Source organism: Lolium perenne, chromosome 7, assembly GCF_019359855.2.
Source record: "Lolium perenne isolate Kyuss_39 chromosome 7, Kyuss_2.0, whole genome shotgun sequence".
Classification (NCBI taxonomy): Eukaryota; Viridiplantae; Streptophyta; class Magnoliopsida; order Poales; family Poaceae; genus Lolium; species Lolium perenne.
In genome coordinates this window covers 10447084-10472321 of record NC_067250.2, presented here as the reverse complement: position 1 = coordinate 10472321, position 25238 = coordinate 10447084, and the positions used below count along the sequence as shown (strand labels likewise).

At 52.6% G+C, this 25238-nt stretch overlaps 1 protein-coding gene across 1 annotated transcript; it reads right to left on the bottom strand.

Moving 5' to 3' along the window:
- Positions 1 to 7175: 7175 nt before the first annotated feature.
- LOC127311454 (arginine decarboxylase 1) lies at positions 7176 to 10167 on the bottom strand. Its single transcript, XM_051341880.2, has one exon. The coding sequence runs from the start codon at positions 9522 to 9524 to the stop codon at positions 7413 to 7415; it is 2112 nt and encodes a 703-aa protein (XP_051197840.1). The 5' UTR covers positions 9525 to 10167; the 3' UTR covers positions 7176 to 7412.
- Between the last annotated feature and the right edge of the window lie 15071 nt (positions 10168 to 25238).

Here is a 25238-nt window from a genome sequence, read left to right as displayed (position 1 = left end):
GACGTCGATACTTTCACGATGTACTTGTTTAGCTACGCTATCCCTCAATATCTGGCTGCCCTTACACCTACACTAGGTGTAAGGGCAGCATCTTGCTTGATCATTAGCTAGTAGATCTAATCTGTTGTAGTTGCTCCTTGTTCTTCAAGGATTGGTTTGATATCCGCATGGTTAGGCCTTATAAACGGGTTGAACGATCCGGTAGTGCGTAAGGTGTGGTTAACGAAGTCCTAGAGGGATTGTTCCGGGGATCAACTTCATGTTGGTTTTTAGGCCTCTTTAGGGCTAGTTTTCCTATCATCTTACGTATCTGCTAGGCTCAATTACGCATAGGATGTTCCGATTATGCGGTGAAAACCCTAGACTATCGTAGATTAGTTTAGCTTGTTTTGATTAAGTAGGATCTCCATGTTGATGTAAAATCTAACGTATTTCATGGGGCAATCGGCTCTTAGAGCCGATCCACAGAGCAACCTAAGAGCCGATCGGGGCTCGTATTTAATGTTTACGTGTTTGCCATGCAGGAAACTAAGTCGAAGCAATTCATCACCTTCCTGACCAGGTATAGGTCAGGTGGCACGCCCTTGCATCAGCATCGGACGTGCGTGCCAGGAGCATTGCGGGCCGTCGTCCGAGGGACCAGGGCCAACCGCAGTCCTGGGAGCCTCCCGGCTCTACGGTGTTGCTCGTCGCTGCTCGCCGGTGGGTTTCTGACGGCAACAGAAATCTACGAGCGGCAACGCTTGGAGGAGATGCAGTTGCGATTACGGAGGCAGGAGGTGGAGCACCGCCGGCGGCGGGAGGAGCTGGAGTAGCAGCTGCGTCACGAGGCGGCGGCCGTGGATAGAGCGGCCTACTTGGCGTTCGCGGCGGATAGAGCAACATGTGATCGACGACGGAGGAGCAGCGGAGAGAGCATGCGGCGTAGCAGCGGGCGATCGTCCACCTCTCCATAGAGCCCAGCGTCCAGTAAGCTAGAGTTGAAGCCGATTTCACTTGTCATCCAGATCGAGGAATGAATAATGTTTTACTATCCGCGAAGCGAACCCGGATTCGCTCTACTAAACATTATTCATTCCTCAATCCTGCATGACATGAAAATAAAACTAGAGGAAAATGTTTAGTTTGTCTAAAAAATCTTATCGGGGCCGCCGGTTTGGGGGTACCGGTGTGAGAACAGCATCTCCAAATAGAGGATGCCAGGGCCAGGGCCCCCATACGTCTGTACCGGCGCCAGGGGGCAGCGGTAAAGATGCTCTTAATAAACGGACAATGGCATATGTGGTACATGAACAGTACTGTCATGTCATGGTTGTTGCCTGCATCGACATTTCGCATTTGAAAAACTGAGCTTGACCTACATGCTCCAGATGTCGCTGTTCTTGAAGGTTGTTGCGAGCTTGATGGTTTGACCGTGCTACCGTGTCCCTAGATTTTATCCTACAGCGTCAGGAAGCTGCCTATTTTTTTCTGTAAGTTCACTTTCTCTTTCTAAAAATTTTTCTGAAGCTCCAAACAAGCCCTGTGAAACACGAGGATGACATGCAAAAAAACTAAAAAGAGAGCGGAAACTTGATGCTTCCGTTATATGAAGCTTCACGACTCTTTGGAAAGACAAAACAGATCGCCTAGTTTTGTTTGAGAGTGAGTGGTTCATGAATCATGAACCGCTGCTTTCCTTTGACCTTCCTGTCTCTGCTTTATTACCAAACCCGATCTATTTACTTAGAGTCCTTGCTGCTCTTTTCATCTGCTGGAATATATGCTTACAGTAGATCACTGCCGAACGAAAGCAGCAAGAGAATGCCACTTTGTGTGCACTTTGTGATGCCGCGACTGAAGGTCAAGTGAAATATGTCCTTCAGCAGGTGGTCGACCGCTCCATCCATTTACACGACAGAGAGGATTACATGAGATAGACCGCAACAAATGTGGAAAAGCATTTGGTTCAATGCATTATCTTCTTTAGGTGTTAGCTTCTTGAGTATATTATGCGTTAGCTTATTGAACATGTACTATTTTCTTTCCCTCCTCTCTTTTCGTGGTGCATCAACCACAGCTTTGCTGCGACCTTAACTTCCTGCCTCTGCTTTACACCCGGGCCGATATATTCATTCAGTGGTTTTGCTGCTCTTTTTATGTGCTGGAATATATGCTCACCGACTCACCATATATCACTGTCGGACAAAATCAGCAAGACTGTAAGAGGCTGCCGTGTAGGTTTAGTGAAAACATCGGACATGTCCTATATCAGGTGCCAAGTCCATCCATTTGCGGCTGCGCGACCGAGATAATGAGATGCGATTGACCGCAACAGATGAAGAATTTTTTTTTATTTTGTTCGATCCATTTGCTGCTGTATAGCATATTCTGTCTGAAATACATATCGAAACATCTGGGAATAAAAATAGGATGGGGCTAAAAAAAGAACGTTGTGCTCTCGGAAATGGGAATAAAAATAGGCTGAAGCCAAATTTGTGACCAACCAACTAGCCTTGGCCTTTAGGAAAATGGGATACTCCTACATTAACACAAGAAAGAATTCGCGCCCATATTTGACTTGTGCAGCACAAAGCGTTATTTGTTCAGTGGCTCGGTGCCTAATGCTAAATGTTTCCACGAACAAAAGTACTACCCGATATCACCGCCGATTTAACAGGGACACCAGGATATGATTGTCGACAACGAGGGCTAACAAGATTCTTCTCACGTTACAGACGGCAAACTCTTCCAGGTCCAGGCAGACCCTGAACAAAACCTAACGTGATGTGTCCCGCTAATGCTTGGAATAATGGAACATTTGCAGAGCACAGCTGGGGCAATCCACTGGCTAATGATAGTCTAACAGCGAGAGAAAGCTTTGGATTCGGATTAGCTTCATGAACGTGCACACGAGGCAGGGCAGGCAGGTGTTGGATCTGGAAACGCCATAGACGCAGAGGAGTATTTTCGTCCTAGCACTGCCCTCCCAACCATCTCGGAGGTCGGAGCTGGATCTGAATCCATCTCGGCGTCTAGCAACACACACCACATGCTTCGGCGATGGATGGATAACATCTCTGGGGCATGAGAACCAAGCGTTGCCCGAACAGGAGGTGCAGGCACCTTACCCCGGTTTATCCTCACTGTCACAGATGGCAACCCCTCTCCCGCCAAGGAGTATACGACGGCCCTCATTTGATTTGAATGCACTGTTTGTGGCATGTGGAAGCTGGACAGCAACCCCTCTCGGTCACAGGCTTAAACTATATAGCAATGGAATAACATTATGCATGAATAGCCTTATGCACTTATCCTTGGGTATGTGCACCACTGTTCTCTTCAGGAATGTGGTTCGGGCTTTAAGATCGCATCCCATAAGCGAGAACAATCAGATCGTGGACTGCCAAAGAAAGTGTTCAAATGCTAGCAGCTCAAGAAAGAACTCAGAATCGAAAGAAATGAAAGAACTTCTCCTGTTTCCCTTTGATGTACAATTGCAGCGAGGTGAACTGCCATTGGATAAACTTAATTTTGGAGTGATAAGGCACGGATTCGAATAGGCATTTGTGCTTTAACCTGAGCTATGTGAAACTGTTGGAATCATATGTTTAGCAAGAGTACAATGCACACTATTGTACATGTTATCTGTATGGTTACGCATTGGGTCCACGATCGGTTCTTTCTACTATCGGAGGCACGGCAGGTGCATATGGTTTTTTTTTTTACTGAACCCTGCCAGATGGTGGGGAGCTCCCGCATTGCATTAATCCGACCCAAAAATCATACATCGCGTGGCTAATTCAGGAAACCAACAAAAGGCCGCACACTACAACTAATGGCACATCGTCTGTGCTGGATACAAGAGCTCCTAGACCTAAGAACGGAGGCCACGCCGTGTATCCAACAAAGATAAACTCCCCAGGCACACACGAACTCTCGCCACTAGAAGCGCACCGTTGTGCACCCTCGCAACAAAAGTGATCAAGCATTGACCTCTACCAAGGCGCGCACCGCCTCGATCACCTGAGGCTTGTGTTGCTTCTTATACATCTGCAGATAATGTTGCATCTTCTCATTCAGAACTTCCTCGGTGGATTTCCCTTAGCTCTTGATTTTTGGAACCTCTCCAAAAGCCTATGTCTGCCTGTACTCCTGCTTGGCTACAGGAATATCGCAAACTTTGTTTTTTCTTGTCCAAGCGGCAACTGCATCGCTCTAAGAAAGATGGAGTGGCATCCCCATCTGCAGCATAGTCTACGGATTGAAGCACCATCCACACCTTAGGCGTTATATGATTCATCGTTCCGATATGTATTCCGCCTGTATCTTTTTTTTTTTAGTTTGGCACCTTCTTGGACATGAGACTCATAAACGGCTGTGTGCATCCTGGTTATGCAGAGGCTAGATGTAATTGCTTATCATAAGTATTAAAGCATCCTTTATCGAAAAATCTGCATATTTTGGTGCGTTCCCGACACAGTGAGGCAAAGCTCTTCGAGGAACTCCCCCACGAAGAAGGTGAGACCCTCTCAGGTGGGTCATCAACATCCATCTAGATTATCTCCTTTGTAGACTTCTCGGTGGAAGGGGCACCGGAATCCTTCAGCTCCTCCAATGCCAAAGGCACATCGGAATCCACAACGAGCTCCTAGAGGTTGGATATGGCATGCACCACCGGGACGACTTTCTCTGAAGCAACCAAAGGCGTGGAGCTATCCCTCGGGGAGAAACACCCAAATACCTCGAAAGCCCCACTTTCAGCAATGCCAACATTGATCTCAACCAGACTAGGCGGCGTCACCACTAGCGTTAGCTACACTAGAGCCATCCGCACCACAGTTTTCACAAGCGAGAGCCCTTCCAGAGCAACCGCAACCGCACCCGCTCTAACACACTCCCAATCCGACCAAGCAAGCCTTGCAAGGACTCTGTCACGGTGCGCAGAGGGTAGACCATCTCTTCGAGCTAAGCCGGAGCAAAGCCTTGCAACTTCACTTGATTCGCGAACACGGCCATCGGCATCGTGTCTGGAGGAATCGCGGAACAAGCCGATGTTGGGACGGTTGTCGGCTGCACACGGATTGGAGGGTTACAGACTTTAATCACAACAGGGAGTGCATCAATTGATGCCCATGATCGGTCCAAGGTATGTTGTGAATCGGCTGCAGGCAAACCGGAGCTTGGTTGGCCTTACAACATTGCCAACAGTCTCGCTCGTGGTGGCTAGATCGGTGGCAGGAGAAGCACATGACACGGCCGTGATAGCCAGCCACTTGATGCTTAGGCTCCAAGTATCGGAAGCACGGGCCGTGCACCCTCCCTCTGAAGGCCTTAGCACGGTCACCACCCCACTCTACAAGGAGAAGGTTGTGACAGTTGCCCGTTGCGGGCGACGATGGTCTCGCACCTCCTGGTTCCTACTAGCCTAGCTTGTCACCCACATCCTCTGGGGTGCCAGACGACAACCCCATCACCTGAGGCCTGCAGTTTGGTGGGATACTAGCCGGAGGAGGCGGTAGCTGGGTCGGGGATGTCGGGGCGGCCGAGGAGAGCAACTGAATGCTAGCAGGAGGAGCTCCATGAGCTCAATCCCCAAGGGCAACAACCACCAGGAAATTGGAACTGGAACTCGATCTGCATGGGGCCTAGGTGCAACAGTAGAGCAAGGGCAAAGAAGAGGAGGGTCAGAGGCTAAGGGGAGGTCCTCGGAGGTTGGAGGGGCCATGTGGCTTGGAGGGAGGAGGGGCTTGCTGGAGGGAGCTACACGGCGGTGGAAGCCGAGGAGTCCCCAGTGGCATCACGCCAGGGCACGGTTAAATGTTCATATTTTTACACATAAACCTATCGCATATGGTTTCTAGATGCACTCGCATGTAGATGGTTGCTCGGGATATCTACAACTAGAGTGATTAGCGGCTTTCTAAGAGATTATAAGATGCCTAGGCACTTTTCTTCTTCTATTTTGCTGGTTGATTTTTATGAACTTTGGTGTTCATTTTGAGATGTAAACTTTATCCCAGACTTTGCAATAAAGACTATGTGTAGGGCAGGGCTAAGTTCCCCTTTTCGAAGAGAAAAAAAGGAAAAAGAGGGTGCTTGATATACAAGGTTATGATCTTATTGTAGGCATTGACATGTGTCGTGGACTAACTGAACCTGAAGAGCGCTGTCACCTCGGAATACAGGGAAAACTTCAGACCTCAATACTTTGGCTACAGCTTAAGAAAGAGCTGATAGTCGAAAAAACAAGAACTGTCCCTGTTTCCTTTTGATTATTGAACGCGGGCTGATGCAGAGACGACAGGTGGGTGGAGTCACCGAAACTGAAGAAAGCAGTTGCCGCGAGACACAGAAAAGAATTCAGAGCTCAACACTTGGCCGCCGCTGACCCACACATGTCCACGTATTCGGGAATCCGTGGTGCCATGACGCTCTTCCCCGTCTGGTCCAGATCAAGGGCTGCTCGTGATTTTCTGAAGAGATGGCAATGAAATACTACATGTGCAAGCTCCTTGGGAAATCTTACTATAAAACCTCTGAGTACCAGCGCGACAGGCACAGATAGTTTTATCTGGGTAGCAGAGGGTTGGATGCAAATATATTTTTGGTTTATTAACGGAAGGAATGCTTGCAAACAAGAGGAGGCAATGGCCTGCGGTGCACTGAACAGGAGCGATCGACGCATCTAGCAACGAAGCGGCATCTTAGCTAGTGAAGAACTAGAAATGGTAATCCGAGAGAGCATCAGAGGCAGGTGACCGTTTCTTTCCCGCCTCTTTCTCTTCTTCTTTACATCCTAGGAAGGCAAAAGTCGGATCTAGGTCGCCTCGAAAAACCTCTGCGTCGTGCTGCCCTTGATGACCTCCTCTTCTTCTATCTCTTGCAGACGATAACGGAATATTGCAGAGGGACCTTTTCCGAAAAGCATAAGGTAGTAAGACAAATGGTAGCTCTGCTCGAGGTTTCCAGATTGATGATTCGAAAGCAGCCACACACAAGGACGAAAGAATCACAGAAAGCAGCACAGCCGCACAGTTTCTTTTTGCAACTTTTTACTTGATGAGGAGAGAAAGCTTCTTTATAAACGAGGATGGAGATCAAGGGGATTTGAGTCCACACATCGGTGAGCAACAACAGCCAAAGTTCAGAGGGAATAAAGAACAAGCAAGTGATAATCGAAAGAAACTTGAAACTTGGTAACACTAGTTCTTTTTTCTTATTCATCAGATTAATAAGGGAAACAGTGGACTGACGCTTGTGAAATAAAAATGGCGCCAAAAACATACTCCGGCGATACTAAACGGCGACGAGACGCCCGACGACTCGACCATGACATGACACGATACAACACTGGCAGCTGCTGCTGTTTGACATCATCACCAGTAGGGCTGGCTACAGGAGGGAGGCCATGGAGCAAAGCTCCTGGGGTCTCACACGGTGAGCCCGCGCATGAACTCCCACTCATCATCATCATCCTCCACCGCGCCGGCAGCTGACCCCTCCGAGTCGCTGCTCATGCCGCTGCTGGCCACCTCCACGGCCTCGTTGTCGAAGGACAGGTACGGCATTGCGCCGAACGCCCTGGCGATTGCGGCGGCGGTGGCACCGTCGTTGGTCCTCTGCTTGAGCACCTCGAACATGACCTCGGGCTCGTGGTGCATGGCACGGAGCACGTCGGCGCAGGAGGGACCAGGAGCGGCGCGCGTCACGGCGAAGCAGTGTGGCCCGTCGCTCTGGGACACGCGCACCACGCTCGGCCCGCCGAACAGGTTGTGCAGGCCGCCGAGGGCCTCCTGGTAGGCGCCCCCGAGGAACATGCCGAGGTAGTATCCGCGGGTGCCGTGGGTGGGGAGCTCGTGCAGCGGGAGGCTGTGCCTGCCGCCGATGAACTGGTCCACCTTGCCGTCGCTGTCGCAGGTGAGGTCGGAGAGGATGCCGTCGACGCTGGGCCGCTCCTGGAGGCGCTGGATGGGGACGATGGGGAAGAGCTGCTCGATGGCCCACATGTCCGGGATGGAGGTGAACACGGAGAGGTTGATGTTGTAGGTCCGCGGCCGCTCCGCCACGCCCATGCCGCGCGCGACGATCTCGCAGAGCCCGTCGACGGCGGCCAGGTGCTCCAGGCCGAGAACCCCCTCCTTGAACTGCTCGGCGCAGCGCCGCTTGAGCTGGTCCGCGTACACGGCGCAGGTGTCGAAGTCGCCGCGCACGGCGGCGGCCATGACGTTGCGGTAGTCGCCGCGGCAGTCGTCCGTGAGCTCGTCGAGGAGGTAGGCGGTGGCTGGGTCGATGCTGGACGCCGGCGCCGACGCGGAGAAGGCCTCGAAGACGAGGACGGAGTGGTGCGACACGAGCGCGCGGCCGCTCTCGCTGCAGATGACCGGGTGCTGCACGCCCTTGCGGTCGCAGACCCGGCCAACGGCCGCGACCACCGCCGCCGCGTACTCCTCGAGGCTGTACGCCACGGACATGTCCGTCTCCGCGGAGTGGGTTCCGTCGTAGTCGATCCCGAGGCCGCCACCGACGTCAATCACGCGCATGGCCGCGCCGAGGCGGGCCAGCTCGCAGTAGATCTGCGCGGCCTCGCCGACGCCGTCGGCGAGCAGGGCGGTGGTGGGGATCTGTGACCCAATGTGGAAGTGCAGGAGCTGGAGGCAGTCGAGCATCCCGAGTCCCTTGAGCTTGGCCACGACCGAGAGGATCTCGGCCGCGTTGAGCCCGAACTTGCCCTTCTCCCCGGACGTGGCCCCGAAGTGCCCCGCGTGCTTGGTGCGCAGCTTGGCGCGCATGCCGACGACGGGGCGGACGCCGAGCCTGCGGCTGGCCTCCACCACAATGTCGAGCTCGTCCTCCTGCTCGAGCACGACGACGGCGTTGATCCCCATGGTGCGCGCCACGAGGGCGAGCGAGATGTACTCGAGGTCCTTGTAGCCGTTGCAGACGAGCATGGCGTCGGGGCTGCCGCGGGCCGCGAGGCAGCTCATGGCGAGCAGCAGCTCGGGTTTGGACCCCGCCTCGAGCCCGAACCCGAAGGGCGCGCCGAAGTCGACGATGTCCTCGACGACGTACCGGTCCTGGTTGCATTTGACCGGGTACACGCCCTGGTAGCGGCTGCGGTAGCCGGTGGAGGAGACGGCGTAGGCGAAGGCCGCGTTGAGGGACTCGACGCGGTGGCGCAGCACGTCCGGGAAGCGGACGAGGAGGGGCAGCGGGAGGCCGAGGCCGCCGGTGGCGGGCGCGGAGGAGGCGCGGGCGACGACTTTGGCCAGGTCGATCTCCTGGCCCGGCAGCGTGGCCGCGCCGTGCGGGCGGATGGCGATGGCGCCGTCGTCGTTGACGAAGAAGTAGGGCGCGCCCCAGCCGTCCACGTTGTAGAGCGCGGAGGAGAGGTCCGCGGACCAGGCGGCCGCGTCGGGCTTGGGGACGTCGGCGGGGCCCAGGAGAAGCGGAGCGGCGAAGCGCGCCGCGTCGCACGCGCTCGCGCCGAAGGCGTGCGGGGCGACGACGGGTGCCGTGGCGGATTCCACAGCTAGCGCAGGCATCTCGTCAGAAACAGCCGGAGAAAGCTAATAATCCACTGGATTAAAAAAAGTCAGGAATCTGTTTTTTTTTTTTGCTGCTGGTGTAATTTCTGTTCAGTTTCTGGTCTGGTGGTGCTGATGTTAGCGGCGGCGGAAAATCAGAATCGGACGAAGGAAAAAAATGAATTGGTGTGAGGCGAGGCTAACGGATCGATCGATCTGTCAATAATCGATTAATAAGAAGAAAATTAGCAAAAATTAGCAAGAATCGAAATCTAGGAGGTGCTTGTTGATTCCGACGCAGGATTACTGATGCCAAAAGAGGAAATTCTGGAAGGGGAGATAGAAGAAGTCTAGGACGGGATTTTGGATCCTGTTGTAAGGAAGGGGGCTTAGAAAGCCGCCGAGGCCGGAGCCCCGGCTACCCCCGCAAACGGAGCAGTCGGGTTTCGGGCGCGCGGCGTGGAGGGTGGCGTCGCCGGTGGTGGAGGCTGGGCACCCCACGCCGGCGTTCAGGAGGAGCGGGGGACGACGGGGCGCGACGGGCGAGAACTGAGGCGGAGGAGGCGGCGGCTAGGGTTGTGTGAGGAGAATGGGAGGCTGGCGCTCACGATTGAATGAGATGGGAAATGAATGAGCTGCTGCGTGGTGAGGGTTACGGCTGTGCGTGGCGCCGGTTTTATAGGAGGCCCGCTGCCCGGCCCGGCCGCGGGGCCCATCTCGGGTCCGGCTTTTGCTGGTGGCGTCCGCCGCGAATGCGTGAAGAAAAAGAGCTAGTGATAAAAAAAAAAAAAACTCTCGCAGCTCTCCGTCCGCGAAGGCGAGCGTGAGGTAGTAGGTGCGGTTTGACCCCGGCCGGCGTTGCGGGGCCCGGGCGTCAGTAACGGAAACGCGTGGTTGTTGGGCGGTGGACAGGAGCCGCGCATCGCGACCCATGGCCTTGGCAACGGCACATGACTTGTGGTGGTGGTTGAATGCTTCCAGTTCCAGGCCCTCCATCCGTCAACCAGATCACGTTCTTTGATCCCTCGCTCGTCCCGTTGCGCCGCTGCTGGGCGGCAGACGCATCGTCGACCGTCCATCCCAGGATCGGACGGACAGCAACGCCCCCAGATCGGACTTGTGCCCGGCTTTGTATGCGGTTGATGCGGGGTTTGGGATTCGCTCGCGTGGTCACGTCAGATCGGCGCGGCGGACCCGCGGCTCACAGATCGCGCGCCCACCAGAGAAAAAACGAGGCCGGGTCAAGGCGAGTAGGGTCAGCAGTGAGACACTACTCTACTCACTCCGTGGGAACCAAGCCAAGCCGAGCCAAGCTGACTGCTGCCACTCGTTTGACCGTGCGAGCTGTACGCCGCCGCTTGCTCCCTCCCTTCGCCCGCTCGGGTCGACGGCTGACCGCACGCTTTTTCGCATTTCGCTCCCTGCCTGCCCACGAAATACATACCCAACGTTGTCGTGGTGACACGAGGGGTACATGGATAGGAGGCTTTGAATTGCGAGGTGCAAATGCTTTGCTTTTCTAATTCCCACGCTATCTTGAGTTCCACTTCCTAGGTGGATTCCATTTTTGCCTGGATTTCTGCGCGCAATGGCTGCCCGGGATAGGATAAGAGGATCACCCACACATAAGCATATCTAGAAAAAATTGTCCATCTTAAACTTCTCTAGGCAAAAAACGATCCAACTTAAACATTCATCTAACAGCAATGTTGAGCCATCCCGAGGACAATTCTTCGGGATAACCCCGACTCAAGAGTGCGGCGTGTGCTCAACACGCCGTATAATCCAACAATCTATTCGGTAGCAGTTGCTTCATTGTAATAGAAAAATACCGCCACAAAAGAAAACAAAACAAAATACAGCACAACCGGCAGCACCGCCACCCAACGCAGTGGCACAGCGAACCTTGACTGCCAGCATCGTCGGCTGCTGATGGTAGCAGAACCGAGCACAGTTGGCAAGCAAGTCTATAGGGCACTTGTAGCATAGCGGACCACTTTGTAAAATCTAAACAAGGATGGGATCTAGGAAGACGAGGGCGAGGTCCCCGCAAGGCGGCCTCACGAAGCAGGACCTGCCCGTGTGGCGGCTCGGGCGTGCTTCACGTAGTGCCACAACAGTCTTCATGACCCCTGATGGCCTGCAAGAATAACATGGTCATTCGTGTATATTTTCGCGGAAAATATTATTTTCAGTTTTTATATCGTATCCCAACAAGGAGCGTAGGAGGATGTTTATCAGCGGTATTTCTGTCGCACCCAAGGTGTCACAAGTTTTAGGTGAATTGACTGCAATAATTGAAATGGAAAGCGGCGAGTGTGATTGATAAGAGCTTGGAGTATTGAAAGTGCAATAAAGTAAAGTGCATAAAAATAAACAGCTAATAAGAAATAAATGAGTTCATGTATATGGAAAAGTAGGCACGGGGTGACTATGTTCATGGTGATAGTGAATGTGTCAGGTGGAATAAATGTGATAAGTGAATATAATTCTTTATATTTATATCTGGGAATGCAAGCAATCCATAAGAGAAGAAGACTCCACTTGGTAGATTTTATCTTCCTCCAATAATCCTTCTGCCTGTTACCAAAGACCTGGTCAGCGCATCTATGAAGGTGGTTAAACCGGAGTAAAGATTTAAGCTCGGTGGTTCCTTTTGTGATTCCTCGAATATTGCTAGATCCTCTTTAATATCGGTTGTGTCACTCGGGGGGTCATCGATTCACTAGCACACAAGTTCCTGTTTATGAGTTCTTGAGATCATGCTATATGGGCCCTTAAATTAGATATAAACCATCAAGACCATGCCTATTGTGTATACCTTACTTAGTACCATTACTATAATTATGGTAGTAAGGGAAAACAATACCTTATCTTAAACAATTCTTTTAGAATTAAGCTTTGGATCACCGTAGCTGGTAGAACCAAGTTTTGGGTACCCAGATAGGAAGCTATCATCACAACCATTAGTAAAGTCCATTAGTACAATAAGATGTCCTAATTCTAGTATCTTTGGAGAGTAAGACTATAAGCTTAGAGTGTTGGAAGAAATCATAGAAATTGAAGAAAGTATCAGTGCGAGACACAAGAAGATTGCTGGAAGGATCTGAACAAGGGATATATCCAATTGTATCTATTGAGATCATCAATAAGTTTGAAAGGATCGTGATCTGTTCAAGTCAGTTCCACATTCCGAAAAATGAGAGCGTTCGAACTTCGGGACAAAGTTCAGTTTAAGGGGGAGAGGCTGTAAGATCCCAGGTTTAGAGGCTACAAAATGAGACAACACCAAAGTGTGCATTGCATTCATGCATAGAAAATCCGGGAAATTTTCGCGCTTTCAAATAAAACTTACCACACTAACTGAAGTTTCACTTGACTTGCTGTAATTGAAGTAGATCATCAAGTCAAGCGCTATAAACTTCACTATGGTATTTGCTAAAACCCTGTTTTGGGTAGAGATGATTTGATCTAGGGGCTAGATCAAATGGAATTAGCTTTACAACAAACAATACCTTAAGTAAGGGTCAATTATAAGATCTAATAAAGGATCTCAACATGACACTCCTTACAACAACACATGAATAATTATTCAACTATAAATCAAAGAACACATTTAACAAGAAACTATACTTTACTTATCTTTTTCATGTCTTTTACTAAATAAATATTCCTACCAGAATTTTCAGGCTCGCGAGACGCTGGCGCGCCCCATTTGTGCCCTTGTCTAAGGGGTCAACACGGGGTCGTCGGCGATTCTACTGGACTCGAAAAATCGCCGGCGCCGTTTGGGGCGCACCGGTGTGAGCTCATTTTCACTCTCGGCCTCTAAAACGCTATCAGCTCCGCTATCGCCGGTAGAGATGCTCTAAGAGCATCTCCAGCCGCGTCCCCCAAAGCGTCCCCCAAAGCAATTTGGAGCGCGCCGGACCAAAAAACCGCTCCAGCCGCGTCCCCCAAACCCGAATTTTGTCCGGCGTGCCCCGATGCGGTGTCCGGCACCCCGAGCCCGTCCCCGTCCCACAGGGGACGCTCCGGGGACGCCGCACACACCGAAAAGCGAGGCGAACCGACGCAGGCCCGGCGCATCAACGACTCAGTGAAAAATCGTCTCCCACTCCCGCCAAATCCCGCCCCTCCCACCATATCGCGCCTATCCCGCCGCGCATTTCTGGCCTCCCACCACATATCCCGCCGCCGATTCATTTCTCCTATCCCGCCGATTTGTTTCTCCCTCCCGCCGTCCACCCGCCGCCGCTACCCTCTCCCCATTCCATGACGCCGCCGGTAGCCCCTAAGAAGATAGCCAAGAAAGCGGCAAGAAGCCGCCGGGCAATGCAACGAAAGGGGTGAAATCGCCGTCCGCGAAGCCGCAGAAGGCGCCGGCTCCGAAGAAGAAGCCGGAAGGATGGACCGATGATCAGTGGCATCAAGACTGTCTGCGCCGGAAGATGTCGACGGTGGAGCGGAAAGGACGGAGGGCGGCGGAGCAGGAGAAGAAGGCTCTGGCGGCGCGCCAGCACCAGCACTTAATGGCCGGGTGTCTTGCTGCCACCAACTGAGCCCATATAGTACGAATGTGTCGGGCTTGCCGGATCTAGGCCATGCAGTTGATATACCCATAAAGTATACCCACAACAGTAGCCCCCGAAGTTCTCCGAGATTCATCATTCCTCCGACTTCACTTAGCTCGGAAACGAAGAGAATCTTGAAGAGCTTCAAAACTTCTTTCCTGATTCCGGGTTCATTCACTCGGAAATTCTTCATCTTTGGTTTAAGCATGGCAACGGAGATTCCGCTTTTCCCGCGCACAACCTCCTTATTTCCCGCGCTAAATTTTCGCAGATGCAAATCTTTAGCCGGAATTTTCGGGAATGCATGGTTAAGTTACCTCCACGTCGTTTTACCGTGCTTGACCTAAAACACGTGTCAGCCATCCAACGGTGTGACCGTTCCGTTTCCACCGTCGGATCCGAATCCTGAATCTCCGCGTGCGGCCTATAAATACCCCGCGGCTCGGTAATTTTTCATTCTTTCACCTCTCCTCACCACTTCGTCTTCCTCCTCGCGCCGCGCCGCCCGACAGATCTCGACTCCGGCGAACTTCGCCACGGTGAACTCCGCGCGCCGCCAGTCCAAGCCTCCCCTCGCGCCAAGATCCCTTCGGTTGAACGGGAATTTCTCCCCGCCGCCGATTCGTGGTCACGCGGGGCGGTTTCCTTCAAGTCCGGCGACCTCGTCTTCACCGGAACTCCGTCGAGCCACCGTGCCATTAGCGGTAAGTGCGCCGGCCTCGTAGAAGATAGACTTAGTGTAGATCCGGGTACTCAAACAATTTGTATGGGTGCAGCCGGAAGCATGCCACTCGATTCATCGCACTGTACTGGTAGTTCTCCGAGTAGCCCGGATCCCAATCCATTAGAGCCAGTATGTCCGGATCCCATATCTTTCCTGCCACCATATGTTTCCGACATTAGACTAGCTCAACCGTTTTCCGCATCTTCCAGCACCGCTCCAGGCCGGATCCCCTCCCTCCAAGAGCTTCAAGAAGAACTCGAGGGACAAGCTAGGATGGCAGCCAAGGTTCAGGAGGCGGAAAACAAGAGGGCGTCCAAGGCCCGGATCCGTGAAGGAGAGCGGGGTCAGTGGTGGCCCTGCGCAACTACTGATGTGGAGCTTAGAGAGCTCCAGAACGAGGGCATGATCTCCACTCACTGGAGCTTCACACGTGTTTCCGACGTCCCCAAGCCCGAAGCCGGAGAAATCGTTATGACCAAGGCTTGGGTGGAACGCGGACTTTCACTTCCCTGCTCGGAATTTTTTCTCTCCGTCCTCAACACATATGGGCTCCAGCCCCACAACATCTGCCCAAACTCATATCTCCTCCTCTCCAACTTCGTAACTCTTTGCGAAGGGCACCTTGGGATCCGGCCAGATGTCAAGTTATGGCAGTTCTTTTTCCGGGTGAAGAAGGAAACCAAGGACAAAGCAATGGTGAACTGTGGGAGTATGACGTTCATGCTCCGCCCTAGCCGCATGTATCCTCCCCACGACTCGCACGAATCCGTCCGGTACTGGAACGCCGGATGGTTCTATGAGAAGAACGCTTCAGTTCCGGACGTCCATGAAGGCTTGCCCAAGTTCATCAACGAGCCTCCGCAAGAGCTCGCAAGCTGGAGCTTCGTTCCTTCGCTCGCCCAAACCCCTATCTTGGAGAAAGCAGCGCGGAGAATCTCCTGGCTAGTCCACGACGGACTGACCGGAGCCCAGCTCACCCTTAGCTGGTTTTCCCGGAGAATCCAGCCCCTACGCTACAACGCACGCTTGATGTGCGCTTATACCGGGGCGGACGATCTCCTCCGGGTTACCCGCCACGATCTTCCGGCCGACTCCCTGAAGAGAAGGTTCAAGACTTTGGTGAAGATTCCTAGGGGCCAACAGGTCCCGGAACTGATCAAGGACATCTACACAAACGACCAGTGTCCTCCGGTAAGCTTTGTTCTTTTCGTTGCTTCAAACTTCACAAGTTTTTGGATGTTAAACTTTTATTCATATTCCTTCCAGCTCAACACTTTGGCGGAGGAAAACTTCCGCACCATTCTTCGTGTCCCTGTCAGCGGCGACGTGGCGGAGGAGGTTCCGGAAGACGATGAGGAGGAAGAGGAACAGGCACCCCGCAGGGCGGCCCCTCGACCTTCGAAGCGTCCCCACGCCAAGGCTTCCGGCTCTGAAGCCGGAGCTAGCGGCGAGGCCTCCGCCAAGAAGTCCAAAACCGTAAAGCCACCTCCGCTTGACTCGAGAAAAACGGAACGTGCGCGCTTGAAGATGCTTTCAACAGCTGGCCAGCGCTCGCGCCCCATCATCCCCGGCGCCACGTAAGTTTCCGAATGTGGCGCACCTTTATCTTAGCGAAATTATTTCTTATGCGATCCCTTTCACTTGTTTGCAGGAATCCGAGTACCACTGCCACGCGGACCATCGGCCAAGAGCCTATCACCAAATATATGAAAAAGTCTCCAGCAATTGGTCCTTCTACTCCAGTTCCGCCAAGTACCTCCCACCCTACTCCTCGGCCGTCTCCCCCTCAGGCTGATCCATCTCCCCCTCCTGCCGCAAACACTCCACCGGAAATAATTCCGGTTAGCAGCGAGAAGGTGGGCGGGGAAGATCCTAAGGCCAAAGGCCCTGCCCAAGAAGATGCGGAAGAACAAGGCCAAGGAGAGGCTGAAGTCACTTCCTCTGAGAAGGCCGGAGACGGCGCTGGCGACATCGTCGTTTTTCCGAAGAACTTTGGAGATCCGGCCGACACCACTTCCACCCCCAAGGCATATGCTACCAAGTTTTTCAACAAGTTATCCGAGGCGGAGAAATGGGAGCTTGAGCAAGACTTGCTCAACGCCATGCTGAACAACGCCTGGCGGAAGCCTGACTCCGCGACATCGGAAATCCAGGACTTCAAGAAGAATGTCGGCCAGTTCTTCGACAAGCTCGTCTGCAAGCAAAAGGTACTCCCCAGTAGCCCCCAAGCATGTAGGCGGAAACTCAAAAAATAGTTAGCGCTTAGATGCTTAGAGAAAGATTACTTCCGAGAAGGTTTTTAAATTGGATCAGTAGCCCCCAAGCATTATGGCGGAAAAGTTCCGACAATAATGCTTTGGAGGAAACCATCACATAAAAGTGCGGAATTTTTACTCCTGCTCTGTCTATGTCTTACAGAACAAGAAAGGCGCTGCATTATGAGCTGCACAAGAACATCGCCCTTCAGCGCCGCGTTACTACGAATCAAAGCGGAAAATATCCGGACTCTGAAGGACGAGAATGCGGAACTGACCAAACAACTGGCGGACGCCCAAGGTTGGTTTCCGTCTTTTTCGTCATTAGTCATATTCCGACTTTGAACTTGCTTTTAACTTATGTTATTATAGGCGCATCCTCTTCCCTTGCTACAGCCTCGTCGGAACTTGAGAACCTGCGCTCCTCGTACCAAGATTTGGAAACGAAGCTAAAGGAGGCGGAACTAAAGAGGGAGCAGGCTGAGAAGCAGCTGGCGGAGAAAAACTCCGAGCACATCAGGGAAAAGGGCGAATTGATGTTGAAGAAAAATGCCGACAGCGAGACCATCAAGAGGCAGCAAAAAGAGCTCAATGGACTCCGGAAATATATGGAGACCGCGGAGCATCACTGGGACTTGCTCAACGAGAACATCTTGGGTACTATGCTGAAACCTTTGTCTAGATGTTTGCTCCGACTTTTGTTTTTTCTTTGTGCTCAAATTGCATGCTTATATCCTGATTATCTTATGCAGAGCCGCTTGGGTATCCGGAACAGCGTCGGAATTTGTTCCCACGGGATGACCTTCTTCAACTTGCAGGCGATGATTGCAAAGATCTCATCTCCGCCTCCCGCAAGATATGCTATAACTTATCCATCAAGAGGAGTCGCACTTGCAACGTCCGCAAGCTTGTTGGAAAGATGGACGTTCTTCCGGAGCTGGTGACGGATCTACAAGCATCGTCAGCTCGAGGCGCAGCTGCAATGGCCTTGACCATGTGCTTAGCACATAATCCGGATCTTGATCTTGATCAGGTAACCACGGGCGTTCCTCCGGATGCGGATGTATACGCGCTCCTGGATGCAGTGAGCGGCTACGACACCCGTATCGCGCGCAGGATCCGGCACGAGAAATTCTACGACAAGGTCGTTCTTCCTGCGGACGAGCCTTTGGAAGCCGAACTTCAAAAGGAGCTCGGCGCGAAGGCGCGAACTGCGGAATCCGGAACCCAATATACCTGGACCAGCTCCAAGGACGCTCCCCAAGAAGAACCCAAGACTAGCACTGCAGCTTCTGAAGAAGAAAAAGAAAGTGATGAAGACGTGTCATCTCCGGCCGAAGACGCCGAGAAAAAAGATCAAGAGGGCAAGACTTCTCCGGCCAAGGGGGAGTGAAAACTTTTATTCCTGCGGGAGAAACAATGCATCATTTTGGCCCCAACGAGGGTTTGTAATATAACTTTAAATTCTTAAGTAGCTAGGAAACGAAACGACTATGCATGGGGCGGAAACACTTATCCTGCTATCCGTTAATATTATGCGCATGTTTCGTTTTATGTTGGAAAGCAAGTGCTGATTTTATTGTTTTTCTGGCTTGCCCGCTTGACCTTCCGCGAGCCGGAGGACCTTAGCCGGAAACACTCGCCAGCGGCGACGAAGCCCAATGGCAATCCGTCCATAACCGCGGAAACAAGCCCCTAGGCATAGGTGCCGGAAATCGCTACTAGGAATCCACGAAACAGATAACAACTTAATCAGAAAACTTAAGCTTACGTCCTAAAGGACGATTTTTTGAAAATCACAACTTTCATACACGCCTAGGCGGAAAAATCCAGCTCTGCGGTTTTAGTCGGAAAACATACATGATCTAAAAATGAACAAGTAAAGGAGGTAAAAGACTCGGAGAGTGAACCATAAGCTTTATTTCATTGATCATGTATAACTATTATAGAGTTTGTAACTCGGAAAAAATATGCTAAGTGTAGAAAGGACGTAGCTGTGCGATGTTCCAAGGGCGATCTGTTTCATCGTAGATGTCATCCGGATCTTCACGCTTGCGTTTCCGGTGCCAATTGGCAGGTCTATCCCTCAGCTCGCGGAAATCAACAAGGTAGTACGACCCGTTATGAAGTACTTTGCTAACGACGAAGGGTCCTTCCCATGGAGATTGCAGCTTATGGTCTTTCACCTGTCGAAGGCGGAGGACCAAGTCTCCTGCCATGAAGGAGCGATTCCGAACTCGACGACTATGATAACGTCGGAGCTTCTGCTGGTAGATGGCGGAGCGCTGGTCAGCTAAGTTCCGAGCTTCCTCGATCAGGTCCACAGATAGCTGTCTGGCCTCATCAGCTGTTTCTTCATTGCAGGCAGAAACTCGCGGTGAATCGTGGATGATGTCGGAGGGAAGCACGGCTTCAGATCCGTATACCAGGAAGAATGGGGTAAACCCTGTTGATCTGTTAGGGGTAGTTCTTAAACTCCACAAAATAGCTTCCAACTCATCAGCCCAAGCTCCAGCTGCTCGTCGCAGCGGTTCTTCAAGGCGCGGCTTAATTCCTGATAATATTAGACAGTTAGCCCTTTCAACCTGACCGTTGGATTGTGGATGAGCCACAGATGCAAGGTCCAGTCGAATCCCTACTGTGTCACAATAATCCCTCAATTCTCCTTGAGCGAAGTTTGTGCCATTATCTGTGATTATGCTGTGTGGGATGCCGAATCGCATCACGAGGCTGCAGACAAATTTGAGTGCCGTAGCACCATCGGCTTTCCTCACTGGCTTTGCCTCGATCCACTTGCTGAATTTGTCAACAATGTAGGAGAAGGTATTCAAAACCGCCAGGAGATGATCTTTTTAACTTACCAACCATATCGAGCCCCCAGACCGTAAATGGCCAGGTGATAGGTATGGTCTTCAGCTCTTGGGCTGGAGCGTTTGGTTGAGTAGCGTAGTACTGACAACCTCGGCAGGTCTTGACTATTTTGTCAGCATCTTCTTTAGCTGTGAGCCAGTAAAAACCTAGCCGAAAAGCTTTTGCAACGAGCGATCCGGGGCGGCATGATGCCCGCAGTCCCCGCATGGATCTCTCTGAGGATTTCAATGCCGTCTTGATTGGAGACGCATTTGAGAAATACCCCTGCTGCACTTCGTTTGTAGAGCTGTCCATCAACAATTGTGTAGGATCTCGCTCGTCTGACGATCTGTCTTGCGAGGACCTCGTCCTCTGGCAACTTCTGATCGATGAGGTAGTCCAGGAAAGGCTGTGTCCAAGCCGGAATGATGGCCATCACTTCCCTAGTCAGAGACACTACCACTTCTGGGTTTTCCGGGTTAGCGCCCTTCACCGAGGGTATCCGGAGATGCTCCAGGAAAATGCCAGGCGGAATTTGCTTCCTGCCGGATCCGAGCTTGGATAGCATGTCTGCCGCTGTGTTATCGTCTCTTCTGACGTATTTGACTTTGTATCCGAGGAAGCACTTGGCGATCTCATCAACTTCGTCTCTGTAGGCCGCCATGACGGAGTTTCTGGCGTTCCAGGTTCCGGCTACTTGTTGTGCCACCAGGTCGGAATCTCCACAGCATATGATGTGCTTGATCCCAATTTCCTTAGCGATGCGCAAACCGTGTAGTAGAGCCTCGTATTCCGCCATGTTGTTTGTAGCTTCGAAGTGGATCTGCAGAACATATTGCAGTTCTTCTCCGGTAGGGGACTTCAGGGTGACTCCGGCTCCTGAGCCTTGATGCTGCTTGGATCCATCGAAGTGCATGACCCATGTTTCTGGCTCCGGCTCCAGACTTGCATCCGGAGCTTCTGTCCAATCTGCGACGAAATCTGCCAAGACTTGGGATTTAACCGCAGTCCTGGGCTTGTAAGCGATGTCGAAGGCGGATAGTTCGATGCCCCATTTAGCCGTACGTCCTGTTGCGTTAGCGTTGTTGAGAATTGTTGACAGCGGAGCCTTGCTCACAACTGTTAGTGGGTGCTCTTGGAAGTAGTGTCTCAGCTTCCGGCTGCCTAGGAACACTCCATAAGCTAGCTTCTGAAAGTGAGGGTATCTTTGCTTTGATTCCGTCAGCACCTCGCTAATGTAGTAGACAGGTCTTTGGACGTCATATTCATGACCTTCTTCCTTTCGCTCCACCACGATGACGAGGCTGATGACTTTGTTGGTAGCCACCAGATAAAGGAGCATTGGCTCTGACTCTGCTGGGGCTGCCAAGATAGGTGGGGAGGTGAGTATTTCCTTCAACCCCCGAAGAGCTGCATCGGCTGCATCGTCCTGCATTTAATTTGTCTGTTTTCTTCAGCAACTTGTACAGAGGTAGCGCCTTCTCGCCAAGACGGCTAACAAACCTACTGATTGCTGCGACGCAACCAGTTAGTCGTTGCACATCTTTGAGACAAGTTGGCCGTTTGATACACAGGATTGCCTTGATCTTTTCCGGGTTAACCTCAATGCCTCTGTGAGAGACTATGAAGCCAAGGAGTTTTCCGGCTGGCACCCCAAATACGCACTTCAGCGGATTCAACATCATCTTGTACCTGCGGAGGTTGTCGAAGGTTTCTATGAGGTCGCTGATCAGGTCGGATCCTTTCCGGGTCATGACCGCGATGTCGTCGACGTAAGCGTGCACGTTCCGGCCAATTTGGTCCTTCAGGCACCGCTGCATCGTACGTTGGTAGGTGGTACCTGCATTTTTTAAACCAAAAGGCATAGTAACATAGCAGTAAGTACCAAACGGGGTAATGAATGAAGTCGCCTTTTGGTCGGATTCCTTCATCCGGATCTGATGATACCCGGAATACGCATCAAGAAAACACAGAAGTTCCGCCCCCGCCGTCGAATCAATGACTTGGTCAATGCGCGGCAAGGGGAACGGATCCTTCGGGCAATGCTTGTTCAAGCCAGAGTAATCGATGCACATTCTTAGTATTTCAGTATTCTTTTTGGGTACAAGGACGGGATTTGCGACCCAATCGGTGTGGATAACTTCTATTACAGAACCTGCTTCTAGTAACTTTGCTAGTTCCATTCCTATGGCGCGGCGCTTCTTATCTCCAAAGCGTCGCATAGCTTGCTTCACCGGTTTAGCCCCCGGATTTATGTTGAGGTAGTGCTCGGCGAGTTCCCTAGGTACTCCGGACATGTCAGAAGGTTGCCATGCGAAGATATCCATGTTAGCGCGGAGGAACTCGACGAGCGCGTCTTCCTATTTGGGGTCCATGTTGGCTCCGACTGAAACCTGCTTGGAAGAGTCGCCTTTGATGAGGTCGTGCTTCTTGGTTTCTAACGCGGCCTTGAAGGAGGTTTTCTGTTCGGAGATCTGCTTCTTGGTGGTCTGCATCTCAGTCGGATCCACCGCGGCTCTGTAGCCTTTCAGCTCTTCTCGTGATATCCCGGACGCTGCGAAGGCGGCTTCGCCTAACTCGCACTCATGAGCCTTTTTGTAGTCTCCGGATACGGTAATCATACCTTTAGGACCCGGAATCTTGAGCTTGTTGTAGATGTAGCACGCTCTGGCGTGGAACTTGTGGTAGGTGGGCCTGCCGAAGATGACGTGGTAGGAGCTCTTGAAGGGCACAACTTCAAACGTGATCTTTTCTTCGCGGAAATTATGAACATCGCCAAAAGCCACGGGAAGTGTGATGCTGCCGAGGGAATTCGCCTTCTTACCCAGAACCACGCCATGAAACTCAGTGTTGCTGTGTTTGAGCTGTTCCTTGGTGAGGTTCATCCGCTCTAGAGTCTCCAGGTACATGATGTTCAGGCTGGCTCCGCCATCCATGAGGCATTTGGAGAAGTCATACCCGTCTATGCGGGGACTTACAACCAAGGCGTAGCATTCTTTTGGCACAATGGCAGGGTGATCCTTCCTATCAAATGTGCACGGGATTTCCGACCACCTGACGTACTGCGGCACAGCCGGAACTATGGCGTTCAGGATCCGGATAGCTGACTTGGAGGCGCGTACTGTTGGGGTCCCGAGGAAAGTGTGGTAAGCCCCCACGCTCTTTTTATCGAATGGGTTGGATTTACCTGCGGATCCTGCCTTGGGATCCGGCGAGTTATCATCCTCATCCATTGCCTCGGAACAATCTTCCTCTTTGTCTTTGTTCTTGCCCTTGCCTCCCTTGCCGCGTGGGCGGTGCTTACGGGCTCGCTTGTATCCTGCCTCCGGGTCGTTCTTTAGATCATTGACCCACTTGCAGTTGCGGTTGGTGTGAGTGGACTTCCCTGTAACCGGATCCAGGTGGGCCAGGCAGGGCATGTCTCTGTACTCCTCGTAGGTTTGCGGGGCGCGGGATCCGCCAGCTGCGACCTCAGTGGCATGCTGCTGACCCCTGCCGGCTCCGCTTCCACGACCGCTTCCTCTTCCGCCTCCTGAACCTCCGCGTTGAAACGCCATGGCGACCATCTCGGATCCGCCACTCTTCTGGTCATCAGGATTCTTGCGCTTATGGCTGCTGCTGCTGCCGTTATCACGGTTCTTCTTTTGTTGATGTAGGGGGATTGCTGTAGCTGCGAGATCACCGCCTGCGTCATCATCGGCGGCAGTGTGATCACTGGCAATGGAGATCATCTCATCCAAAGTCAGCTTGCTTGAGTTAGCCAAACGAGTGAGCGTATGCCTCAGTAATCCTCCCCTCTGCAGTCCACCAATGAAAGCGTACATGGCGGTGGTGTGGTCGACGTTTTCGCACTCGTTCCTGCATGCCAACCATCGTGTGAGGTAGTTTCTTGAAGTTTCTCCCTTCTTCTGGATGCAGGCTTGCAGGTCGCTTGCCGTGGCAGGTCTTTTGTAGGTGCCTCTGAAGTGTTTCTCGAAAGCGGTCTTCAGGTCGAACCAGCAAAAGATGGAGTTCTTCTCGAGGTCACCGAGCCGTATCCGGGCTGGACCTACAAGGTACAACTGGAGCATGCGGCAGGCGATGTTAGGGGTTCCTCCGGCAAAGGTTACTGCATTATAGTAGTCCTCAATCCAGGTATCCGGCCTTTCGGTGCCATCATAATGCTTCAGATTTCCGGGTAGCTTGAGGTTCATCCTTGGCTTTGGTTCCTCTCGAATCATCCTGCCAAAGCACTTCGGACCAATGTAGTCGGTTCTGTATTCGTTAAGGCGATCCCGCGCGTCGCGCGGGCCGTGGCGAGGAGATTGTGAGCGAGAGCGAGATCTTCGGCCGTCACCTCCGCCTCCACCTCCGCCGCCACCGCTAGGTGGTGGTGAGGGAGACCTGCGAGGTGGTCGGTCCGACTTCTTGCTTCCGCCATCTGATTCTCCTCGGCCTTCCCGGTGCTGGCTCCGGCTCCTGTGGCTGCCTTCGCCATGGCGCTGGCTGCCCTGGTCGTTCCGGCGAGGCTCCGGGTCGCGGCTCCGGCGAGGCTCTGGGTCGCGGCTCCGGCGAGGCTCTGGGCCGCGCTCCTCATTCCGACTCCTCCTGGGCTCGGGCTCACGAACATTGTTCTGGTTCCAGCGTGGTTCCGGCGAGCGCTCCCTGTTTCTGTTTCTTGGCAGCACGTTGTCGCGGATAACAATCCCACCATGCCCTGGGGGCCTGGTGTTTCCAGCTGGACTACGGCGGCGAGGGGGTCGCGGGTAACCGTTGGGCGGAGGAGAGGGGTTGCGATATTTGTCTCGTCCAGGATACATTGCATCCTTTCCCTTCCTTGGATCTGACGAAGGCGTCTTTGACGGAACGGGGATCGGATTTGGGTGTTCCCTGGTTCTTCTTCTGCGCTCCGAGGATCCGGTGTGTGATTCGTCATCGGGATGCCGATCGGCGCGGTGATACGTCTCCAACGTATCGATAATTTCTTATGTTCCATGCCACATTATTGATGTTATCTACATGTTTTATGCACACTTTATGTCATATTCGTGCATTTTCTGGAACTAACCTATTAACAAGATGCCGAAGTGCCGCTGTCGTCATTGCTGTTTTTGGTTTCAGAAATCCTAGTAACGAAATATTCTCGGAATTGGACGAAATCAACGCCCAGGGTCCTATTTTGCCACGAAGCTTCCAGAAGTCCGAAGAGGAGACGAAGTGGGGCCACGAGGAGCCCAAACCCTAGGGCGGCGCGGCCCCCCCTTGGCCGCGCCGGCCTGTGGTGTGGGGCCCTCGTGCCCCCACCTGACTTGCCCTTCCGCCTACTTATAGCCTCCGTGACGAAACCCCC

What these genes read in the sequence shown, in the direction of transcription:
- LOC127311454 (XM_051341880.2), bottom strand. Translation starts at nt 9,524, where the DNA reads ATGCCTGCGCTAGCTGTGGAATCCGCCACGGCACCCGTCGTCGCCCCG.